The 27,479-nt window shown below is 35.0% G+C and overlaps 1 protein-coding gene across 1 annotated transcript in view; it reads left to right on the top strand.

Annotated features, from left to right (window-relative positions):
- Positions 1-21,984, top strand: part of LOC115212278 (osmotic avoidance abnormal protein 3-like) — a 907,318-nt gene extending 885,334 nt beyond the window's left edge. Inside the window, exons 15-16 of the mRNA XM_036503083.1 lie at positions 9,386-9,473; positions 21,267-21,984. Coding sequence (XP_036358976.1) covers positions 9,386-9,473; positions 21,267-21,547 — 369 coding nt within the window. The 3' untranslated portion in view covers positions 21,548-21,984. The remainder of the gene's footprint in view (positions 1-9,385; positions 9,474-21,266) is intronic.
- The last annotated feature ends 5,495 nt before the right edge of the window (positions 21,985-27,479 follow it).

Here is a 27,479-nt window from a genome sequence, read left to right as displayed (position 1 = left end):
ATATTTGTTTGAAATAATATGAATAAAATGGCTCTAATATTTTGGTCATCAAAAAAAAAAGAAAAAAACTGGATTGTGTAATGAAAGGTCCATTATCTTTAGGGACTCATGCACACAGTGAAGCAGCTGAAACTGGTGCCTTAGTAACTGTTGTGATACAGGAGGTTTTCTTTTAGCTACTCACATAACTCATCACCTGTAGAGACTTAAAATTCATCTACTCTTGTTAGTGATTGTCATCTTTGAACTGAAGTGGCAAAAATAAGTAAAATGATGATCAGCAATGAAGCTAAGACAGAACAGAATATTCCATCAACTTGAAAATATTATTACCATTGTTAACTTCGGTTTTAAAAACATCAGGTGTCATTATTTTCAACTTTATACTAGATTCAGAAACTAGTCCTCTGCCAAATATATTAGAAGAGCTGTTGTATCTTCGGAAGTTACAAAACCTTTTGAACTTTATTTTAATTTGTATTCTTTTTACCACTTTTATTAGTTTCAGTCTTTGAATTATTGCAATGAACCCTAGTCCTTATGTCGATCTGCTAGTTATCTTATATATTTCTGGCCTATGCACCTATGTTTGAAACAATTATTATGTGACAAATGTTACTAGAAACACATGATTTAAATCATTATTAGGTACAGTTCTAATTTCCATCAACTACTGTACAGATGTATATAGATATTTGTGTAGACTACGCTTTTGAAAAGTGAAGCATCAAACATTTATATTTTTTAGTTAGTCAAATCTCTGTTTTTCAAATACCTATCTTCTTTTTTTGTTGGTGATAAAAGTAGCAATTTTAGTCGTTTTCAGATCATAGTTAATCTACATACATTTAAAAGAAATATTGATTTCTCACTAATTCTAATGCAATTGGCTTCCTTTTTGATAAACTGAAATTGCAAAGTATATCCTATTAAGAACTTTTGGTATTCTAAATTTTATTTTATTAGATTTTTAAAAATGTATATGAAATAAGAAACCTTTTTTCCTTTCATGTATTGAAAAAAATATAATAAAAATATAAAATAGTATTGTACTGTAATTTTTATCATAGATATGATGTTTAGCAAGATTTCTTGCTTATCACAAAATGATACACTATAAATATCAAATAACTTAATTTATCATTTGCACTACCCTGATATTCAGTATCAACACTATAAAAAAAAAGTGTGACTTGCATAAAAGAAATAGATATAATTTGTGCAGCAGAAGTTATCATTCTTAGTCTCTTACCCCTTGACAAAAAATTGTTTCAGCTTGATTTCCATTTTCTTTCAAAGTGAGCATCAAAATAGAAAGTGTTTTATTTAGATAAGAAATTCCTTGCACTATCTTTAATATTGAATAAATATGCTAATACTGTTTTGCTTATCATGCCACCAAAAGAGACATTGTCTTAACTTTGGGAATGTTTTCTTCTGAAATATTTGTATTCACTGGATGTGACAATGAGGATCATATTCAAAGGCATATATAAGAAGCACTTTCTTGCTACTACATAGCTAATCTTAATTGGAACATATACAATGAAGTAGAAAAAAAAAACCCAACCAAAATAAATAAATAGATAAATATATAAAACTTGTCACTTGATACCGAGACATGAAAAAATAGAAATGTACCAATGTGAATGGCTAGATGAGTTAAAGGCTATCAAAAGCTATTTATTTTGCTTATAATGAAATCTGTCTTCAAGAATATAAAGAGTTTGGTCCATTGATAGAGTAAATGATTAATATATTCTACGTACAATAGAGACTTCACCAGTGTCAGATACAAAAACTGAATTCTGAATCAGAAAATATTAGTTCAAACCCATTACCAAGACTGATTTTGCTTCAATTTTTTTTTTTTTTTTTTTACAAAATCATCTTCTAGTGGCTATGGCACAAAGTGGGAAAAGCTTCTGGAAGAGTCTGGAGAGGTCATTTGCTGTAAGGGTTGAAGAAATAATCTTTTAGGTTTTCGCTCTTCGTATGAGAGTGAGGAAAAGAATGAGAAAGTATCGTATTTTGTTGTAGACATGGCTGTGTCTCCTTTTGTTATGAACTTAGTACCTAATTTCGCTTTCAGCTACTTGATATTATTTATTTACTGCCCACAAGGGGCTAAACACAGAGGGGACAAACAAGGACAGACAAACGGATTAAGTCGATTACATCGACCCCAGTGGGTAACTGGTACTTATTTAATCGACCCCGAAAGGATGAAAGGCAAAGTCGACCTCGGCGGAATTTGAACTTAGGACGTAACGGCAGACGAAATACGGCTACGCATTTCGCCCGGCGTGCTAACGTTTCTGCCAGCTCGCCGCCTTGATATTGCTGTGTTGTCACCTTTTTGTTGCAGTTTATCTAAGTGCGTCTCTCAGTGTTCATGTGTTTTTTTACACATGTATGCATGCATGGCCCCCCTGCCCACTCGCACACATACAAACATGTGGCTCACATGCAGTCTTTTTTATTTAAACATTATGACAAATGTAGGTAAGGAATTCTTGGCCCTTTCTGATGAGCATTTTTTGGCAAATCATAGATGTAGAAAGATTTTGAATGGAGGCTGCATTAAAATCAGCTACAGCTATTTTACCTGCACAAAGAGGTCTATCAGTAGTAACCCAACCAGACACTGAATTCCAGGCTGTTTACATTGAAAAATCAGCAGTACAACATGGAATTGGTTATGTATAAAGCCTAAACCACCTCAAACACCCACCAACTAGCTGAGAAGAAATATTATATATGAAATATAAATTGCCAAAAGTAAATTCAAACAAAGGCTTTATAATCACATTTACACTCTTTAGAGAAATCAAGTAACAAACTTCTATGACATTGGCCAGCCATACTTGGAAACTGGTTGAATGCATCACAGATTATGATATTGATAGTTAATTTGCTGAAGTTAATCAAAATGATCAACAGAAAATGAATAAGTATCTAGTTTAATAACAGTAGTAAAGTTCTTTGAATCTAAATAAACATTCAGTTTATCTAAATCATTCAATTTGTTTAAACTATATGAACAACATATTCATTATTATATATAATTACCGTCCAACCCATGCTAGCATGGAAAACAGACGTTAAACGATGATGATGATGAATTATATTGACATGCTGCATTTACTTTTTTTAACCTTCTTGCTCTATTATTTCTCATCCGTTTATGTATTTTCTATAAGTGGCCTTATTTGTCATACCAGATGAAAACGTAGCAACCGGTATTCAGGTGGAGAATTCTCAAACAACTCAGATTGTACATCAATTTTTATTTATTTTATTTATGCGCCCTTTCCAAGCCTAGCCAGGATCATGGGCCCGGTTTCCCAGCTTCTATGGCGTATGTGTTCCTCCCAGCTGGACGGGACGCCAGTCCATTGCAGCATTACTCAAGAAACATGAAGAAAGAGTGAGAGAAAGTTGGGGCGAAAGAGTACAACAGGGGTCTCCACCACCCCCTGCCAGAGCCTCATGGAGCTTTAGGTGTTTTCGCTCAATAAACACACACAATGCCTGGTCTGGGAATTGAAACCGCAATCCTCCGACCGCGAGTTCGTTGCCCTAACCACTGGGCCATTGCACCTCCACTGTACATAAATAGAACAAGGAAATATCAGTTTTGAACAATGAAGAAGGCAAATATATTAAGAAAGTCTTTGGCAGCTGCTGACATACAAGGGAAGATTTCTTTAATAGATATCTGCATGCTGGAAAATTCATTGTAGCCAACTGGAAAATGCCAGAATGATACTTGATCATGGAAGGCATCCTCTTGTTTGATATGAAATTCACATTGCACATCTCTTGATATAACTTAGTAGATACCTTCACGACAAAATTCCTATCGGATATACTCTCATAAACATCACTTCACCTACCCTATACACTTTCTCAGTTATATTGCTGAGAATAAGCAAACCTTCAAAAGTTCTCCATTTCCTACAAATATTACATTTTCACACAAACTCATTATGAACATGGCATTCCTTATACGAATTCATGTGACCTTATAGTCAAACAATTTTTTGCATGTGATAGAAGGATCTGAAATTACATAAACCTAAGATTTGTTTTCTGGGAAATGCACAAATCATTAAAAGACTTAATATGACTAGTTAAAATATGAATTATGACCCCCTCCTCCTTCCTGTCTAATCCTAACTAACTCAAATGGGAATTATGACCCACTGCTATTTCTTAAAATAATTGCCCTTGCTTTTAATTGCCCTTTTCTGTTTGTTATCAAGTTGCCTTACTTTTTTGTTGGACCTAATGAAAAGATGGCATCCCTAAGGAGTGCAAATACCAACTTGCACGAAACTTAAGTAGCATGTTGGTATATCTTAAGTACAGTATAAAGATCACATATGTATTTACACACATGTAAACTTATATGCACATTGTAGAGAGAAGACTGTGCTGGTTTGGTCATGTAATGTGGATGTATGCCAACAGCTCCATAAAGATGTGCTGATCTCTCAAAGTAGATGGAACATGTGGAAGAGGGAAACCCAGGAAGACATGGGACAGAATACTGAGGGATGACCTCAGGATGCTGAGCCTTTCAGATGAGATGACAAAAGACCAAGATACCTGGCACTTTTGCTGTTAAGAACTGTTAAGGCTGCTCCCCTTGGTGAAGAGGATTGGTATGCAAGAGTCCTGTGTTGGTACCAAATAAAAAGTAATGTCAGTGCTACATGTAAGTGCTCATGTAGTGCCACATTAAAAGCACCCAGCACACTCTGTAAAGTGGTTGGTGTTAGGAGGGGCATCCGGCCATAGAAACCATGCCAAATAAGACTCTGTGTGTGTGTGAGTGTGTGTACGTGTACCCTAAATGAAGCAAATTTTCAATTTTCTCTTACGTTTTTCTTAAACTAACATTTGGAACGAAAATATCTTATATAAACATGACTCATGCTTTTATAATTACATTTGCTTATACATGATCATGTACTTGATTAGCTTTGTGTATAAATATATAGGTGTGTATGTGTGTGTGTGTGTGCGTGCATGTGTGCATATGTATGATTGTAGGTATGTATGTGCTAGATGTATTTTACTTTTCAATATACATATTTATAAGTGTAAATGTGTTGTTCATTTGGTTTATGTGCATGGAGGTATAAATTGAATATTTATTTAAATTCGAAGAAATTTTCTCTTTTTAGTTTTATTGTTATTATAACTAGGTACTGATTAATTTTATATTGATCCTGTTGATTAGCTTAAGAAAATTACCTACAGTTATTCATAATAGTTTCAGAAAGGCATTGACATATTTCTGTAGATTATTGCCCTCACAGGTGGGTGCCTCTCTTTCTTAACAGATTTTTTTGACAGGATAATTAACCACGAGACATAAAAGTGGTCTTAGATATAATGACAAGTAGTGTGGATATACTTGTTAATAATTTCTTGAAATGCTGCCTAATCACTCGAGCTTCTGCTTGTAGATATACATGTAAACTTGTATTCATCTAACTTTCTTGCCTAACTGAATCCTATTGCATTATTCTATTAAAATCAAATACTTTGTTAACCGTTAGTTACACATTTTTACATAGACTTTAATGCTCTTACTCTTTTGCTCTTTTACTTGTTTCAGTCATTTGACTGCGGCCATGCTGGAGCACCGCCTTTAATCGAGCAACTCGACCCCAGGACTTATTCTTTGTAAGCCCAGTACTTATTCTATCGGTTTCTTTTGCCGAACCGCTAAGTGACGGGGACATAAACACACCAGCATCGGTTGTCAAGCAATGCTAGGGGGACAAACACAGACACACAAACACACACACACACACACATATATATATATATATATATACGACAGGCTTCTTTCAGTTTCCGTCTACCAAATCCACTCACAAGGCATTGGTCGGCCCGGGGCTATAGCAGAAGACACTTGCCCAAGATGCCATGCAGTGGGACTGAACCCGGAACCATGTGGTTGGTTAGCAAGCTACTTACCACACAGCCACTCCTGCGCCTGGAAAGAAATTGTTCATTTTACCAGCAGCACAACTTGTGTTTATTGGGGAGGGGGTAGTGCTCATGAATCTGGTCGCAATTAGTACAGTTAGCAGTACTGAGAAGAAAAAAAAAGCCATTGTTATTTGGATCTGGAATCATGACTGGTTTACTGGTTCAGTTTGTGGGAGGACTTAAATGTGTCATCAGTGGAAAGTCCTTGTGGCTGAGGAAGCCTGTTTGGTGTGAAATATGAAGATCTGGAAGTTGATACTTGGTCACAACGAATGAGGATTTGTTGTACAGCTGATTCAGCATGGTAAAAGAATAATTCAGATGACGATGAAGTGGGAAAGGAGGGGATTAGAAAGATGTTCTGTTGAAATATTGTTCAATCAAGAAAGTCAATCTTCTAATTGAACTGCTGCTGCTGCTGCTGTTACTAATATCGCTATCATCACTAGCAGCAGCACCACTGCCACCGCTGCCATCAACACTACTACACTACTACTACTACTACTATACTACTACTACTACTACTACTAAGGGCGGTAGGTTGGCAGAATAGTTAGAGCATTGATCAATATGTCTTGTGGCATTTTTTCAGATCTGTGTAGTTAAGGGGTCAGCTGTACTTTTCTTTGTTCTAGAGCCAATCAAATAATGCACCAGTCTAGTACTGGTGACAATGTGATCAACTGACCTCCTCTCTTCAAAATTGCTGGCCTTGTGCTTAAACTGCAAGCAATATTATTATTATTATTATTATTATTGCTATTGTCATTATTTGGCGGAATTATTAGCCTGCAGGACAAGATGCTGGGTAGCATTTTGTCTGTCTTTATGTTCTGAGTTCAAATTCTGTCAAGGTTGACTTTAATTTTCCTCCCTTTGGGGTTGGTAAAATAAGTACCAGTTGAATTCTGGAATTTGATGTAATTCCTCACCCCCAGAATATCAGGCCTTGTGCCTATAGTAGAAAGGGTTATTATTATTATTATTATTATTATTATTATTATATTATTATTATTTATTTCTTTACTACCCACAAGGGGCTAAACATAGAGAGGACGAACAAGGACAAACAAACGGATTAAGTCGATTACATCGACCCCAGTGCGAAACTGGTAGTTTTATTTATCGACCCTGAAAGGATGAAAGGCAAAGTCGACCTCGGCGGAATTTGAACTTATTGAGTGAGAGAGCAGTGCATGCCATGAAAGTGACACCGGAGTAAAAATATATGAATCCCAATATATCCATCATGAACACCTGCCCGATAAGCGTACGCCAGGCACATGCATCACAACCACATATGCAGAAAATGGTGATCTTGTATTAAGATAAACAATGCATGACTTTGCAGGTGGGGCCCGGTTAGAATTTTCTTCAGGTTGAGTAGCCCATTCCACTCAAATGTATTTTTTTTTTTACTGCCCACAAGGGACTAAACATAGAGGGAACAAACAAGAACACACAAAGGGATTAAGTCGATTACATCGACCCCAGTGGGAAACTGGCACTTTATTTATTGACCCCGAAAGGATGAAAGGCAAAGTTGACCTCGGCGAAGGGTTGTTTAAGGATGTTGAACAAAGCACTCATGTTCTCAGAGGTAAATTATTCAAACCCCAAAGAATTCCTCTCAACACGTGGCTATGATGCTCCCCCACTACTTCTGCTCATGATCAGAGATGCACATATTGTCAGCCACTAAGGGACATGCTCGACTGGTTAAGGTCAAACAACTGGCAAGCAAATCTGTGATATTGAGCAGAATATTTGCTGTAGCCCATCTTTAATAGGAAGACAAAACAATGTACATGATTACACTTCCAATCAGTTAAGATCAGAAGCCATGAGAGCCGCTGCCTGGTACTGCATCAGGGCATATTATCATCATCATCATCATCATCATCTTCATCATTATATGTTTGGCTGTTGCTTTGTATTTGTACAAGTTGACTTCAAGTCTCATCCTCATCCAAAATTGCTGACTATGTGCTGATAGAAAAATGATTATCAACCATGTGTAATTAACATTCTAAAACAAATATCTATTTTGGCTAAGAATTGATATTCTGGCAAATCATTGAAAATGTCTCCTACTTTAGATAATGAATAAGTGTTTACTAATTGAATCATTCATGATTGAAATTCCTTCTTATGCAAGTTTTCTTGCCAATATTAGCCTCAAAATTTTCAAATGAGTATTTGTATCATTCTAAGCCACTGCAAGTATTTCAAAAAGTTTTCATTATTCATCAGTAGAGGAATTTGTTTTTAGTGAAGTGAAACAAAGTTGTGATTGTATGGGTAAGAAATTTATTTTAATTGCAGGGTTTCAGGTTCTATCCTACTGTTTGGCACATTGGAAAAATTTCTCTTTAAAAGTCTTAGATTGACCAAAACCTTGTGAATGAAATCTGAGAAACAGAAATTGTGGAAACCTGTTGAAAAGATCATTCCATTTTTTTTTGTCGGGGGGGGGGGGAACACATATCTCTCACTTAATTTAATATCCCCACTGGGGCATTGCTGCCTTTGGTGGAGTTCATTCAATTGCAAGTATTCTAAATCAGGTCTTTGACCTAAGGATAAGCTCTTCCTTTTCTCCCAGTAGTCTTGGGGACCCCTAAAGTTTCATGAATACTGTCCTTCTTCCTCTAACAAAACCTTAAAATATCGTTTTTTGAACTTACTATTTATATGGTTTTCTTTCATAAAGGTTTTTTCTTCATGTCCCATGCCAGCATCAAAGGTGTTGGCAGCCATCAAAATCTGAATATTCATGATTTTCCTTTGAAAATGTACTGCCATTGTTCCCTGTTACCTTCTGCCAGTTTGTGTACTGTTTACATTGCTAAGTTTCTTACTTTCCTAAGCCTACTCTTGAGATATAGAGCTGGTTTTTTTTAACTCTTAGACAAGGAAACTGATCCATGAGAGACCAGAACATGTCTAATCTACAAACTGGTAAGTCTCTGTAACACAGGCCAGCCTTTCTGAGTACCCTATCCACAGAACCATCTGCTATTTGATACATAACTGGGGCACTTGATATGTACTATCATCCTGGGCTATAATGAACTTGGGAGTTGTGGTAGCCAAGAGGTAATTCCATACGTTACAAGATTCCTAATGTCTTGAGCTGGGGCCTCATCACCAGATGTAGTTTAATACTTGCTCAGAACATCTGATATAACTTTTGAATAGAGAAACCATGATCTTTCATTATGGTTCAAATATCTCAGATAATGCAGTAGGACAAATAGCATAGTTTTTTTTCATTGATAATGTAAGTCATTATTATCGTGGTGCTTATTATCATATTGCTGAACTATTTCAGACCAGATGTTGATACTCCATCATTATTTCAATATTTCAGAAACTCTGGAAGAATGATAACACAACAAATTATTTTTACCAAATGCGAAGATCAAATCAGCTGATTTCTGACCAAGCAAGCAGAATGAGTGAGTAGAAAATAGGATGAGTTTTGTTTAAAATAAGATTTTGATACTTTCAATACAGAAAAAATCATAGAAATGTATGAATAAATTTAAAGCTGTTGTTTTACGTTTGATCTTATTGCACTTTATAAATGCATCATCATCATCATCATCATCATCATCATCATCATCATCATCATCATCATCATCATCAATCATCATCATCATCATCATCATCATCATCATCATCAATCATCATCAATCATCATCATCATCATCATCATCATCATCATTTAATGTCCATTTTCTTTGCTGGTATGGGTTGGGCAGTTCGACTGAAAACTGGTAGGCTGGGGAGCAGTACCAGGTTCTAATCTGATTTGGCATGGTTTCTACAGCTGGATGCCCTTCCTAATGCTAAACACTCTTCTCAAGCACAGCATATTGCCCAATGTTCGAAACATGCTTTTTATGTACCAGTATGAGTGCCAGTTATTTGACACTTGCATTGACTGTGATTTCACTTGGCTTGATGGCTCTTCTCAAGCATGGCATAACACCAAAGGTCTCAGTCACTTGTCATTGCCTCTGTGAGGCTCAATGTTTGAACATCATGCTTCATCACCTCATCTCATGTCTTCCTGGGTCTACCTCTTCCACAGGTTTCCTCCACTGTCAGAGATTGGCACTTCATCACACTGCTGTCCTCATCTATATGCATTACATAACCATACCAGCACAGTCATCCTTCTTGCACACCACATCTGATGCTTCTATTGCTCAATTTTTCTCCCAAGACTCTTACACTCTGTCATGCATGAACACTGACATTGCACATCTGGCAAAGCATACAAGCTTCATGAAAAAGTTCATGAAAAGTTGTATACTAGTTTGAATATGTGTAAAAATTTCAGGGTAGTTCAGTATTTGGGAGTTTTTTTTTTTACTGCACTTGCCATGTCTAATGAATCTGAATTAATTTAGTTAAATGCTTTGTTTTTGTTGTTCATAGAATACTGATATTGGTGACTAGTGCCATCAAGAAATCTGGCATCAGTTATTGGAAACCCATAGTAAATTTTATGAAACAACACATTTTTATGTGGACTGTTTCTTTGCTGCAATAAATAACTAAAAATGAACCCAGTATAAAAGATCAGCTACTCAAAAAAAAAAAAAAAACTTGCTTGTTAAACAAAGCAACAAAAAAGAAAAAAAAGCCACTTTATATTTCAAACAAATAAAGAGCAGGTGAAAAGCAAAACTGAGATTAGTCTTCCATGATTTTTATGATATAAGTAATTGTTCATATTGTCATTTCAGAAAAAAGAAATAACAGAAAATAAAAAAAATAAAAAGAAATCACTTAACAAAACAAAAAAACAGTATATTTTTATTATCTATTATGATGTAGCACACAGCATTAAAATGACACGTTTTTCATATCCACTTAGTATAGATATATTATTTACAAATAAATAAATAATTACATTATAAATAATTGTATATTAGACATTTGTTGCTTTATTTACATGCATATACACACAAATAAATAAAGTCTTTGGAGTAAAATGATTTTTAAAAGAAAAGAGAAAAAAATATATGTAAGATATAGTTTTGTTCCTGATGTAGGCTTACTTTCATCATAAATTAATATTTGGAGAAAAGAGGGGGAAAAAAAAATCTTTGTTAGCTTTTCTCTTCAAGTGAAAAGTTGTCAACTGCAATTATTCTGCATGAAAGAAAATCGAAAGACTACATAGAGAATAAGTGAAACTCAAATACATAAATACATACATTACTATGGTGCTTGTTTACAATCTGACAAAGTTTGCCAATAAATCTAAGCTTCCGTTCTTCAGCTGACCAGAGAAATTTACTTTTGTAATCTTTTATTCTATATGTGTATTTTTCGGAATGTTTCATAAAATATGTTCTCTGACATTGATACATACATACATACATATGTACATGCATACAAAGATGCATACATACATACGTACATACAAATGTACATATGTACATACAAGTGTGAGTACTCTGTCTCTGTCTATATAATGAATTCTTACTGCAATAATAATAATAATAATAATAATAATAATAATAATAATAATAATAATAATAATAATAACAATAATAATCATAATAATAGCATTAATAATAATGGTGATGATGATGATAATAACAGTGATCAGTAACATATTATCAAGTTTAAACTTTTAGCATACTTATGTACATCAATTCAGATTTTTTTGTTTGATATTTTCATATTATATATGCATGTGTCTACAATGATGCGTTTGTGTTTATATGCTAATAAACTTTCATCCTTTATTATTTATGTGAAATTATATATAAATCTATTCCTCTGTGTGTAGCATAAATCTCCATGCCAACAAAACAATGTGACAACGATAAGGATGCTTGTATTTTATTAGAACCATAAAATGTATTTGATGAGTTTTTATATTGAAATATCTTCTATACTATATCTGTTGTGTTTTTTTTTTTTCCTTCTTCTTATATATATATTTTTTAGATTAAGATTGTTAAAATTTATAGAATACTTGAAATTTGTTCAATGTGTTTTGCTGCAAATATATTCCAAGACACGTGACAATCGATAGCATAAATTTTGATTTATAGAACTGCATCATCCAAATCTCTAATTAAGTTTTCTTTAATGAAACAATTAAGGAAAGAAAGAAACTTTGCATAGAATAGGCAAGATATCTGGCTGTTAGAAGTATTAGTGAATAAAACACGAAACAATAAAAGTAGTTTGTATTTCAAAGTATGTTGCTTGTGGATAGTTTTGGAATTGTGTTTTTATAAAATGGTATGCAGAATCAACTGGTTCCTTCTGTATATAATCTTGTAAAAACTTAGAAATTTTACCAATTTGCATGAAATTCCCATGATAACAATAAATCTGTATAAGAGACGTTTTTATTTATTCATTTTACTTTTGATTTTTAGTAATGTTACTACTAGATGTCTTTGGATAATGTCAGTATGCTGTGGGGATAAGAAAATTCTAATATTTCAAGTGGGGACCTTCGCCTGAGTTTAAAGCAGAACCTGAATCTTGTCACACTTTCATAGAATTTATCTTTTTTTTCTGATCTTCTAGTACCCAAACTGACCAGATCGGTCTCAAATATTCTACCAGTTTTTTGTTCTAACTGACCAGATCAGGCCTCTCATACATATCCTCCAATGTCATTTTAAGAATAAACAATGACATCATCGAAGTCTCAAAGCTACGAGATAATGTAGGATAAATTCAAAACAATGTGGAGAAATAAGCATTGCATTTGAAAGAGTAATGTGAATACTGAAGGGTTAAACTTTATCGAACTGAATTTTGCTGATGCAAATTAATCCAAGTTCCCTGAATACACACTACGACTACCACATCTCCCTTGAATGTCCACTACCACACCTCCACACTCTTAACAATACACCACTACCACAACAACAACAACACTCGTAATAATACACTGACACCTGTCTCTTTGACCACACCCCAACACTAGTTCCCTTGACTACACATCACTCTTAATCTCTTGACTACAAACCACCACCACTAGTCATCGGACCACATACCATCATTAGACTCCTCACCATATGCCACTCTTAGTTTCTTGACCATACACTACCGCCAGTCTTCTGACTAGATTCCAGCCCTAGTCTCTTGACTGAAAACTAGACTTTTGGTCATATATCACTGTCTCTTGCCCATACAGCACCAAAACTCCCCTGAAACACCCTACTATTAGTCTCTTGACCACAAGGACAGTACATAGAAAGTTAACCACACTAATTGGAAAATATTGGCTACGCAACACTCAATCCAAGATTTAACCCTTTAACATTCAGATTACTTTGTCAAACATAATGCTTATTTATTCACATTGTTTTGAATTAATCATGCATTATCTTCTAGCTTTGAGATTTCAATAATGTGTTTATTTTTCATGACTATGTAGGGTAGGTGTGAGAGACTGGATCTGGTCAGTTTGAACATAAAAGAGGTAGAATGTATAGACTTGACATAGCCAGTTTAAATGCTAAAGGGATATAGACAATATCATCATACAGATTAGTTGTTTTGTTTATTTATCTTTTAAGGATTTTGGCTTAGGATGGTGTTGTGCTCATGGTTTCGCAGACCTTCTGAGATCAGTAAAATTAATGCGATTAATTTATTTTCATGAAGTGTCTCAAATGCTGTGGATGAAATATAGATATATAAAAGGTTAGTGAAGAGTGATAGGAATGTGCATTGTTGGAAGTGATGACAGACCAAATCTTTGATGTAAATGAAAAAGCACGTGGGGAAAAAAACTGAACTTTCAACTACATAAGGGTTGATAAAGTGTGGGTCAGAAGAGCTCTGTCAGCACATACAAGTGGCGCAAAATAGCTAGAAGCTACCATTCCAGAGGCTGGCTACCCGCATGGTTCATGGTCTCAAAAATTTGTCCTACGAAGAAAGGCTGAGGACGCTCAACCTTTATTCTCTTGAAAAACGCCGCCGCCGTGGTGATCTCATTCTCGCCCACAACATTATAAGCGGAAAGTGTAACCTCTCGAAAGAGCTGTTCTTCACTCCTGCTCCAGAGCGTCGGCTGCGGGGTCATTCCGAAAAGCTCTACCTGCGACGATTTCATCTCAATCGAAGGAGAGGAGCTTTCTCCGTCCGGGTTGCAGATCCGTGGAACAAGCTGCCAGATGAGATGGTGAAGATGCCGACGACCGCTTTGTTCAAAGCCTCCCTTGACCTCAAGTGGCCTGAACTCTTTACATGAACACCACCCTGTACTTAACTCCATGTCCCCCTACATGGCCTTGCTATTTGCTTTTGAGCCAAATTAACTAACTAACTAACTAACTAAGATGAGAGATTGATATACGGAGAGTTTAGATATGATATTGCATACTAAAGATGGTTGAATACTTTGCTGATGTCAAGTGTAACAAAATTGTTGTTCACAAATTTCCAAATTTCTCAAGAATGAAAACTAAGTATTGAGTGACATAGAGGAGGAGGTCTCTAGCAGCTCTACAAAGCTAATGCTGTTGTTAGTTAAGAAGAGATAAGATTGTTATTAATACCAGTCTCCATCACAATAGGGATTTCTGCAATGAAGGGCAATAGACTGGTAGTAGAGAGGGGGAGAGAGAAAGAAGGAGGGGAGAGAGATTGAAGTGTTTGATAAAGATAGGTGCTAGCACTGAGGAGATTCATTGGGGGTAATGGGAGGGACACTGTCAGGCCCAATTGCCTTGTTAATTTTAAGTGGTTGAAGATATTTTTGCACTTGGTACGGATGTGTACATGGAAGTGAGCCTGGCTGAAAGAAGAAAGACAGTTTTGGAGATTTATTTATTTGAAACTTTGTGGAGTTTATTGTAAAGTGAACAGCAAATGTAGAATTTTACTCATGCTACTCGAGAATGTAATCAACTGCAAGTGAGTGCTAGATGACTGTAGGAGCAGCTCTCTCTCTCTCTCCCTTCAGCTGTCACATCCTCAGTATTCTGTTGAGTAAAGAGTGGAAGAGCCACGAAAGTGTGCTTGTATTTACACTCAACTACATAAGTACCTAAAACAATTGGCAAAAGTGTAGTACCAGCTGCCGAGTTGTACTCTCTTACAAGTGACAATGCATGTATATGTCTTTGTTTATGCTTACACTTGTCTGAAAAACAACATAGTTCTTCATTTTGTGCTTCTTTATATCTTGTAACTGACTGGTGAAACAGATAAGATAAGAACCAGACTCAAATAATTACTGGGATCAATATATATTTCTTTACTACCCACAAGGGGCTAAACACAGAGAGGACAGACAAACGGGTTAAGTCGATTACATCGACCCCAGTGCGTAACTGGTACTTAATTTACCGACCCCGAAAGGATGAAAGGCAAAGTGGACCTCGGCGGAATTTGAACCCAGAACGTAACGGCAGACAAAATACAGCTACGCATTTCGCCCGGCGTGCTAACGTATCTGATAGCTTGCCGCCTGGGATCAATATAATCAACTAAAAACCTTTGAAGGTACTACCCTCAACATGACCCCACATGCTGATGAATGTAACTAGTGAAAGAATAAGAGAATAGAGCACACGGAGCTAATCAGCAGGGGAAGAAAAATGAATAATGAGAAGTGGATCTGAACCGACATTGTTGACCATTGTGGATCTGGGAAATGCCTTAAAGTCTGGTTCAACCAAAAGAAAGAATTGGATTCCTCAAGCAAAAGAGAGAATTAAACTCATGGATGAATATATTCGACTGTGAGGATTAATTGTGAGTAAAGTAAGACTCCATACTTGAATTCATGATGAATGGTTAGTCAAGACCACTGAGGAACATATTGTGTGAAGATATCCCACCAACAAAGGTCCATATTGTTTCATACTGAATGTTTGTCAACTGTAACAATGCAGTGATTTTATTTTTCATAAATCTTATCAGGTCGTCTTTAATAGAAGCTCTGTGTTAGAGCACATATCTGTGCAAGAAACCTTATATCTTCCCCTGACACAAAACTCTAAATAAGAACACACGTGTATGTGCAAGAAATTTGCAAAAACGCATGTGATTACTCGTGTACAAGTGTGTGTATGTGTGTAAATTTCTTTAAATTTACGTATCTTTTGAATGTCTTTCCTATCATATACTTTTTAAGAAAACAAAATTATTAACCTTCAGTAATTTAAAAAAACTGAAATGAACAATCTTCAACAATTTAAAAGAAACACTCAATTTACTATTTTAGCTGCAGGAAGGGATCCACAGGCTAAGGTCCAACCTTCCCTCCTTAGAAAGATACATTTTCTAAAAAAAATATGTAAAACAATTACAACTTTGTGATAGAATTTTTGTCGTTAGTATATATATGTGAGTGTGTATGTATATATATATATATATATATATATATATATATATATATATATATACATATATATATACATACACATACACACACACATATATGTATGTATATATATATATATATATATATATATATATATATATATATATATATATATATATGTATATATATATATAGACATATGTATGTATGTATATCTCTGTGTGTATACATCGTGCACACATGCACACAGTTCTATATAAAATGATAACTTGTGTGATGCGCTGGATCCAATACATTGATAAACTATGTAATTAAACAAGCCAACTTAAATGTTATATTTATAATTACCATTTTAGTTTAATTCATTTATATATAAAAATGTTAAAGAATAATTGTTTTACTAATTAATTACCCATTTATTATGCATGTCTAACTGGAGGGCTAAACTTCTGTTGCAATATTAGAATAATTATTTTTGTTTATTCTAAATTCAGAGCAAATTATATGGTCATACATGCATATTTGAAGACTTCTACTCTTATAATATCTAATTATTTACATGTAAATTGATGTTTCTTCTTGAAAGGTTTAAAAAGCATACATTGTATGTAAGATTGAAATTATCATCTATCTGTTATTTGTTTTTTTTTTATGTCTTTTTGTTTGATGAGTTGGCGAAGTGCAAAATTTATCTGATACAATCATCTAGAATTTATCTAATCAAGTTCTTTCCTGCTGGCATCTGCACATAAGAAAAATTATGGCTTTCAGAACATAGTTGGTTTTCTTAATGAAAGCATTTCAAATACAATACTAAACTATAACCTAACCTATGATGAAGATCAAAACTAAATAAACATTACAGAAATTTGGCCCCCCCCGTCACACACACACACACACACACACACACACATACACACACACACACACACACACACACACACACACACACACACACACACCACACACACACACACACACGCTTCTTGCACACGCATAATGCATATTATCTTTAGGAATTTTCAGAAAGTGTCAGTAACACAAAATAGATGGTTATTACTGATTATCTATATGAAAAATATTTAATATCATAAGTTTCAATTTAATTATATTTGATTATATTTTCATTATCACAAATTAATAAACAAACCAGCAGTCATACATACAGACAAGCCATTAATCTAATTTTGTTTCTTTTTTTTGTAAAATGACACAAAATGAATCCATTATAAGCTGATAATTCTATGCTGAGACTTTTATTTCATGGAATCTTATATCAGTAGGAAAGTTGTAAATAAAAAGTATTTAATTTTGTTGTGAGTTACTGAGATTAAACTCAGTTGGTAATCTTCCTAAATACATTCATGGTGTGCATACAAGTGTCTTTCTTCAAAAGATCAAAGAGAGCTTTGTTCCACTTATACAATGCCAATAGTTTAGAAACAACTGTCTCTCCTGGTTGGCACGAAAACAATAATCTTCTACCTTAAGTTATTTACTGAATGATCTTTGTAGGTTAAACTATCCCTGTCATATCTTGGAAGCTTAAATTCGTTGGTAGTGTCGTTCTTTTATTCTTTTATTCGTTCCAGTCATTTGTCTGCGGCCATGCTGGAGCACTGCCTTGAAGTATTTTTGTCAAATGATTTGACCCCAGGACTTATTTTTAAGCCTGTTGGTCTGTTGGTTTCTTTGCCACACCACTAAGTTTTAAGGACATAAACACACCAACACTTGTTGTCAAGTGATGATGGGGGAGGGACAAAGATGCACACACACACATATATTTGTATATATATATATATATATACATACATACATACATACATACATACATACATACATACATACATACATACATACATGCATGCATGCATGCATGCATACATGCATACATACATATATATAAATATGACAGGCTTCTTCCAGTTTCCAACTACCAAATCCACTCACAAACCTTTGGTTAGCCTGAAGCTATAGTAGAAGGTACTTGCCCAAGGTGACATGCTGTGGGACTGAACCCAAAACCATGTAGATGGGAAGCAAGCTTCTTACCACACAGCCACACCTGCACCTGTATTGTGTTACTATGTTAAATTCTTTAATCATTTGTTATCTTCAAGTTGTATATGTTACTATTAAGAACCTATGGAAAGTACCAGAAGTTCAAGCAGGTACCACCTGCTAGGTGGGAGCTATGACATGTATCTGAGATCTTCCAAATACAAAGTCAGATTATATTTATTTGCCTCATTTAAAAAAATTAAGGCAGTGAGCTGGCACAATTAGCATCTTTACATCTCACTTTATGTTCTGCATTCTAATTTTATTGAGGTCAACTTAGCCTTTCATCCTTTTGGGGTCAATAAAATGAGTACCAGTTGAGCTCTGAGGTCAATGTAATTGACTTACATCCTCTCTCAAATTTGCTGGCCTTGTGCCAAAATTTGAAACCATTATTTAAAAAAGATTGTTATAAAAAGCTCTATGAAATCACTCTTAGATTAAAACACCGAAATGCGAAATGTTTATGCATTTATAAACGTGGAAAGGTATTAGTTGCAATATTTTTGCTTCAAAGAAAACACCATAGGCATACCTACACAAGTGTACCCCCACTTTGAATTTGTTACCTCATAACTTTCAGAAAAATGGATATTTTTATACAATTTTCTACAGAGGCGGCAAGCTGGAAGAAACGTTAGCACGCCGGGCGAAATGAGTAGCTCTATTTCGTCTGCCGTTATGTTCTGAGTTCAAATTCCGCTGAGGTCGACTTTGCCATTCATCCTTTCGGGGTCGATTAAATAAGTACCAGTTGAGCTCTGAGGTCAGTGTAATTGACTTACATCCTCTCTCAAACTTGCTGGCCTTGTGCCAAAATTTGAAACCATTATTTAAAAAAGATTGTTATAAAAAGTTCTATGAAATCACCTTGCTCAATATCCAATTGAAATAGCCAACCATATCTCTTCTAATGTTACCTTGTTACTTAAACTATCTTCATCATCATCATGTTTCAATTTTGTAAATCTCAGACTCATAGATGTTAAACAGTCCAGACATTTCAGTTAGGGAGCAGGCTACAACATATTGACAAAACTTCCTTATTGCTTCCTCTCCTGTGCCTTACAAAGGCAAGCCTTTCCTTCAAATGCATGCTTTATACAAGTAGTGCTGTCTTCTGCATGACCTGTAAACCTTGCATCAATTCTGATCTTATCTAGACAGTTATCGAAACTGTCTGATATACATCCCAATGCTCCAGTCAACAGTGGAACCATTAAAGCCTTCTTCATCTCCCAGTTATTATAATTATGATTGTAATTAAGATGGCAAGCTGGCAGAACCATTAGCATGCTGGGCAAAATGCTTATGGGCATTTCATCTGCTACATGCACTATATACTCATTCTTCACTTCAGCTTTATTATTATTATTATTATTATTATTATTATTATTATTATTATTATTATTGAGTGAGAGAGCAGTGCATGCCATCAAAGTGACACTGGGGTAAAATATACGAAGCCCAGTATACCCATCATGACTACCCGTCTGATAAGGGTACACCAAGCACATGCATCACAACCATATGTGCGCGACATGGTGATTTCATATCAAGATAAACAGCACGTGACCTTGCAGGTGGGGCCCAGTTAGAATTTTCTTCTGGTTGAGTAGCCCATTCCACTCAAATGGTCTCTGAATAAGGGTTGTTTAAGGATGTTGAACGTAGCACTCATGTTCTCAGAGGTAAATTATTCAAACCCCAAAGAATTCCTCTTGACACATGGCTATGATGCTCCCCCACTACTTCTACTCGTGATCAGAGATGCACATATCGTCAGCCACTAAGGGACATGCTCAACTGGTTACCGTCAAACAACTGACAAGCAAATCTGTGGTATTGAGCAGAATATTTTTCTGTAGCCCATGTTTTATACCAAGACAAAACAATGTACATGATAACACTTCCAGTCAGTTAAGATCAGAAGCCATGAGAGCCGCTGCCTGGTACTGCATCAGGGCATTATTATTATTATTATTATTATTATTCTGTTTGACTTTTGCTTTATATCTGTACAAGTTGGCTCCAAGTCTCACCCAGAGACCTCAAGAGACAACAGGTTGGAAGTTCTGTGCCATATATTTGGGTTTTTTTTTTTTTTGGTGTTGTACTAGTGAATGTCTAATACATAAAAAAAATAAATAAATAAATAAATAAATAAAAAGTTAAAATAAAAATAAAAAAAAGTTTGTTTTAAACCTTGGGATTACATAGAGAGTATTTTGCGTAGGATATGAGCAGTTCCCATGAGCACTATCTTTTGAATTTCTGCCATTGTGGGGTTTCCTGGTATCTGAGTTAGGTAGCAATCAGTCCCTTTTGCTATCATTCCCAGGGCACCTATGACAACAGGTATTGTTTTAGTCTTCAGCTTCCACATTTTGCTGATTTCTATTTCAAGATCTTTATATTTGCTCAGTTTTTGGTAGGTCTTGACAGATACGTTTATATCGATTGGGACAGTCATATCAATGAGGAGGCATGTTCTTTGTCTGAAGTCTTTCAATATGATGTCTGGCCTATTTGCATCTATCTTCCTGTCAGTTTGAATGGTGAAGTTCCAGAGGAGTGAGATGTGGTCATTTTCAAGCACTGGAGGTGGATTGTGTTCCCACCAGTTTTTTTCATGGGGCAAATCCAGGTTTTTGCAAATTACCCAGTGAATATATATTATTATTATTATTATTATTATTATTATTATTATTATTATTATTATTATTATTATTATTATTATTATTTTAGTGTCCCTTGTCTAAAATCTTTCATCACACATCTTGTGACCTCTTCAACAACTCATTATTAATAATAAAATTATTTGTTTAAACATTAACTAAATATGTTTTCTTTTCTTTAGGTGTTAGTCAAATCAAAGAAAGTTTCTCCTCTTCTGCGAACTTTATGAATATGCCACACCAGCATTCTGTACCATTAGTGCAAGGAAGCTCTTTCACAAGCTCTGAAGTCCAACTCGAACCTACTCATAAATCTTCACCAATATGTGGTTCCCTATCAACAAACAGTGACACTGCTGCTGATACTACAATACGAAAACCATTAAGACTAGAAGCTCTCAACATTAATCAGTCCCATGGTCGGAAGTCAAAGAAGAAAAAAAACTCACACATGTTTGAATAAGGAAATAAGGCGATGAAATTGCTTTTATTTGTATGTGTATGTTTAGTTGTCATGATGTCTATGTGAGTGCAACATGGTCTGCCATATTGAGAAAAGTATTAGCTCCCTGCTTTATATATAACTAGCTGTGGGTGACTTAATGCTTTTATGTGTAAGGGAAGGTGAAGTAAACAATATCTATTGTTCTGAACTTGAAGTGAAATATAGACAAAATGATTTTCTGTCTGAATTTTAAGGTTTTCAAAACCAAGAGAACAAAAAGGCATGATCAAATTGTGCCTAATATTTTACCACACTAATACATACCTACATGCATACATGTTGATATTTTAAAACTGTCTTAAATGAGTCTTCATCTTTTAAACAGGCTTAATAAATGAACGTATGACAATTTGCACAAATTTGTAGCTTTCAAATAAAATATTGAACAAAAGTAAGCCTGGTTTTCTTAGAAAATAATCATTTCAATATGATTCAAAAAAATTTACATTTTTCATGTTCAGTATATTCTTTTCATATAGCTTTGTATGTGTAGAATATCAAAATATCAGGCATGCAAACATTTCGGAGTTCACACTTTGAAATCCTGTCACAACTGGGACTTTGTTTCTCATTTTGAGAACTTATTTGAGAAGATGCAAAAAAAAAAAAAAAAAATGAAACAAAAACCCTGTAAATTCTGTCAACAGTTCTCAAACAGACAATATCAGCTCTCCACAAAAATAAAAAAAAAAACTGATAACAAAAAATTAATTTTTTGTCCCTATTGTCTCTTCATAACAAAACAAAATAGTGTCGGCCCTGTAATTCTTTCTTTTCTATGATGTTGAACAAGTTTGAAATGTTTAAACCATTTTGATTTCATGAAATATAAACAATATGAATGTTCTTTTTTCAATCTGAGTTGCCCACTCATACGAAAAATACTGGACTGTTTCATGGTGTTCAAGAATACTTGAGTACCTCACCAAGCCAGTGTCAAGGTTAGATGAATTGATTTATTGCCTAATTTGTGAAAGGGTGCGCAAACAGAACGATTGTTTATGTTCAAAATAGTGAAGAAAAATAGAAGATAACCCTTATCAGAGGAGAGAGAGAACTAAACGAAGATTAGTAGAACCTGTCTAGTGCCAAAACAGAAATGATGCCGACTATAGAATGTATAATTTATTGTGAAAGAATCATGTAAGAATTTAGAAAAGTATCAAATGATACTGTGTATTGTGCTGAAAACCCAAAATGCTCAATGCCTATTATGTTCAAGAGGAACATTAAATGAATTGATTTCACTGGTGTCTTGAAGGACCTACAAAAGCTATGGACACAGCCCTTTCTACTAGACCAGAAAAGTAAATAAATAAAATATAAGATAAAAAAATTTTAAATGGAACTTGGTCTTCAGAAAATTAGTGTAAATGACATTAAAATTGATTAGAATATGCAGCCTTCAGCAGTGCTATTCTGTACTTGTGTATTGTAATGTAATATTTCTTGGTTCAATACTAGTCCAAGGATAATTGTGTGTGCATATATATATGCATGTGTGTGTGTGTGTGTGTGTGTGTGTGTGTGTGTGTGTGTGTGTGTGTGTGTGTGCGTGTGTGTGCATGTGTGTGTGTGTGTGTGTGCTCTCCTCTGTTTTTGATTATGTGAATTCTTCCTCTGAAGAAGAAGCTGCTTTCTAACAAAGATACAAAGCTCCATTGTTGGTGTATAGATAACAAAAATAATGTCGCGTTTTAAATTTGAGAATGTTTTACATATTTTTACTACTCCACTTATATATCGTATTTCTAATGTGCTTATCCAGATTGCCATTTAGGCAAGAGCTGGCCAGGATCCAATTCTATATCTTTGCTTGGTTTCTACAGCTGGATACTCTTCCTAATGCCAACCACTTCACACAGTGTATTGGGCACTTTTTATGTGACACTGGCATGAGTGCTTTTATGTCACACCAAGATGGATGTTTTTATGTGACACTGACACAGGTGCTTTTGTGTGGCACTGGCACAGGTGTTTTTATGTGGCTCCAGCACCTGTGAGCCCTCAAGGGAAGGATCTCTTGGCTGAGAGAGAAGGATGCAGGGAATTTACCTGTATGTATGGATGGCCACAGTTTTAGTTAGTTTGATGTGCCTTGTTATCTCCTCTATGAGGCTCAATGTCTGAAGACCTATTCTCATTACTTTGTCTCATGTCTTCTGAGATCCACCCCTTCTGCAGGTTCCCTTCACAATTAGAGATCAGCAATTCTTTATGTAGCTGTCCTGAAGTCTATTCTCTGTATATTCTTAGTGTTTATTGTGTCTGCACATCTGCAACAGACAAAGACTACTTTTTGTGAACATTCCCATGATACTGCTGCACCTCTTATGTGTCTTTACCTTGCATTCAGTATATGGTATGGAGTTTCTACCAACACCTTTCCTGCATGTTGAACAGTGCCATCTCCCTCCCTGAAGGGATTTGAGTTTTGTCCATTTTCTTACATACTAGGGCGGCTTTGGTCTTAGTTAATTCAGTTCTAAGGTTCTTAGATTCCACACCTTGCTTCCTTACTTGAATTTTCCTTTCTGGTTCATGTAGTGATTCAGCAATAAGAACAAGGTCATCAGTGTAGAGAAGCTCACAGAGGCAGCCAGTCTTAAATTCCTTTGTTATGGCCTGGAGGAATATGATAAACAGTATTTGTAAAAACCTTTAACTCATATCTCATCGAAATTATCAGTCTCCAAATGAGAAAATCAGTAATTATGATTTTTATGGTATATTATTTATACCACATGGCTTAAAGAAGTTGGTGAATTTTTTGATTGCACAGTATGTGATGTCACTACTTTAATTATGAGGCCAACTTGACAGGATCTTTACTGTTAAATATTAATGACTCCAAAATATAACAGATGATTTTTTTAAAACTGCATATTGGTCTATACCTTAAATAGTAATTTTAAAAGAAATCAGTTAATCTTTGTTTGCACACTATCTGATATCAATAGTTTAATTATGAGGCAATACTGACAGAATCTTTACATTTAAACATTAATGACTGTTTTAGTTCAAGACTTTGCTCAATGTTTTAAAACAATTAATCTTTACTCTTGTCATTAAGGAGTGTTTGGTTTTCAATGTAAAAATTATCAAGGAGAAATGAACCAAATATAGAAATGTGAATTTGAAATTTGAAGAAAAAATTCAAACATTTCAGTTTGACTTGATAATGTGATTGCTGGCTTGTTGTTAGTTCTATGTTTAGTTATCAAATTATAGTAAATTATCGTATTTGGCTAAAACCAAATAAGTTGTACAATCACAGATTTCGTTCAAACGGATGATTTACTTAAATGAATGCAGGTTATGCATGGTCTTTGTTCAAGTTCATCATAATAATCTTATCACTAAAATAAAGAAATTAGTGACTAATTAACAAAACTACAATTATATGCATACTAGATGTTATTAACATAATTTTTTTTTAAAGTTAACTCCATAACTATAGAATGATTGAAGCAATAAGTTATCAAGATAATACATTCCTATAATGCATAATCAATTGTTTATCTAAGTAGCTACAAAGAATCGTCAAAAATGCATTTCAAACAAATGCAAAATCATCAGTGTTTGTTTAGATAATAGCACTTGATGAGAATATTTTATATATAAACTCTTGATCTAGACTTATCACCACATCATCATCAAACATCTATTTTCCATGCTGGCATTGGTTGGATGGCTTAAGAGAATCTGGTGAACCAGAGGACTGTGCCAAGCCCCAGTGTCTGCTTTGGCATGGGTTCCTATTGCTGGATGCCCTTCCTAACAATAGCCATTGAGTGCACTGGGTGCTTTTTACATGGTGCCAGTTCTAGTGGGACTACCAAATAACTTTCAAGGCAAGACCCATCAACAGAAGGATGTATAGTACTAAGGTTGTTGGTTTTATATAGCAGGTGAGAAGTTGAAACATGATAGAAGGATAAGAATTGGTGTTTTGCTGTAGAGGAGATATATGGTTTACCCCAGTTAAAGGCGGCGAGCTGGCAGAATCGTTAGCACGTCGGGCAAAATGCTTTGCGGTATTTCGGCTGCCGTTACATTGTGAGTTCGAATTCCGCCGAGGTCGACTTTGTCTTTCATCCTTTCGGGGTCGATAAATTAAGTACCAGTTACGCACTGGGGTCGTTGTAATCGACTTAATCCGTTTGTCTGTCCTTGCTTGTCCCCTCTGTGTTTAGCCCCTTGTGGGTAATAAAGAAATAGGTATTTCGTCTGCGTTACATTGTGAGTTCAAATTCTGCCGAGGTCGACTTTGCCTTTCATCCTTTTGGGGTCGATAAATTAAGTACCAGTTTCGCACTGAGGTCGTTGTAATCGACTTAATCCGTTTGTCTGTCCTTGCTGGTCCCCTCTGTGTTTAGCCCCTTGTGGGTAATAAAGAAATAGGTATTTCGTCTGCGTTACATTGTGAGTTCAAATTCTGCCGAGGTCGACTTTGCCTTTCATCCTTTCGGGGTCGATAAATTAAGTACCAGTTACGCACTGGGGTCGTTGTAATCAACTTAATCCGTTTGTCTGTCCTTGCTTGTCCCCTCTGTGTTTAGCCCCTTGTGGGTAATAAAGAAATAGGTATTTCGTCTGCGTTACATTGTGAGTTCAAATTCTGCCGAGGTCGACTTTGCCTTTCATCCTTTCGGGGTCGATAAATTAAGTACCAGTTACGCACTGGGGTCGTTGTAATCAACTTAATCCGTTTGTCTGTCCTTGCTTGTCCCCTCTGTGTTTAGCCCCTTGTGGGTAATAAAGAAATAGGTTTACCCCAGTTGAAAAAGAGAGAAGACGGTGGGAAAAAATATATCAGGATGCACAATAAAAATTTTTTAAAAACCTCAGAACCATGATTTTTTCCCTTAAGAAAAATAGTAATCAGTGAGGTAAGAATGATGGAAGCAGAAATGCATCAGAGAAATATATACTTCTTCAATTTGTCCAGAACAAATGTAGTAAATCTGAAAGTATTTTATCTGTCATCTTTTACTTTTTCCAGTCATTACATTGTGGCCATGTGGGGGCACTAGTTGAAGAAGTTTAGTTCAATGAATTGACCCCAGTATTATTTTTATGCCTGGCACTTATTCTATTGCTCTCTTTTGCTGGATTGCTAACTTACAGGGATTTAAACAAACCAACACCAGTTGTCAAGCAGTGGAGGTGGGGAACAAAAACAAAGATATGCATGTGTGTATATATATATACATACATACATATATATATATATATATATATATATATACACACACACACACAAACATATATGTGTGTGTGTGTGAGGCTTCTTTTGATTTCCATCTATCAAATCCACTCCCAAAGCTTTGGTCAGCATGGGGCTATAATAGAAGACACTTTTCCAAGGTGTCATACAGTGGAACTGAACCTGGAACCGTGTGGCTGGGAAGAAAATTTCTTACCACACAGCTATGCCTGTGCCTAATGAAATAGGAACCCCCCCCCCCAAAAAAAATCCTTAAGACATTTAAAAGCTTTTTTTCATTTGTCTATTTTATTGTAGTAATATTCTATTTTCTATTAAATATCAAAATATTATTTACCTTTCAATGATGGTATCACTTTAGATGCTTATGTACCAGTTGACAATTACCAATCTACATAACAAATTCAAATTTTGTCACCAATACTATTAAGTAATTTAGAAGTGAATAAACTCAGAGATGTTTATGAGGAGCAGATAACATTGATTGGCAGTTTTATGTAACTTTCTTTTGTAAAACCATTGTTTGTTGTCTGTGGATTAATTTCAATCCATTCTCAGGTGACTGTTTATAATTTCTTATAACATCAAATGCTCAATTATATCTCATTATTTTTATGATTTTCTGCTTCAAAACCTTGTTTTTGTATTTGGTTTGCAAAA

Source organism: Octopus sinensis, linkage group LG5, assembly GCF_006345805.1.
Source record: "Octopus sinensis linkage group LG5, ASM634580v1, whole genome shotgun sequence".
NCBI classification, from domain to species: Eukaryota; Metazoa; Mollusca; class Cephalopoda; order Octopoda; family Octopodidae; genus Octopus; species Octopus sinensis.
Note: the sequence above shows the minus strand (reverse complement) of the source record. Positions and strands in the feature narration are given on the sequence as shown.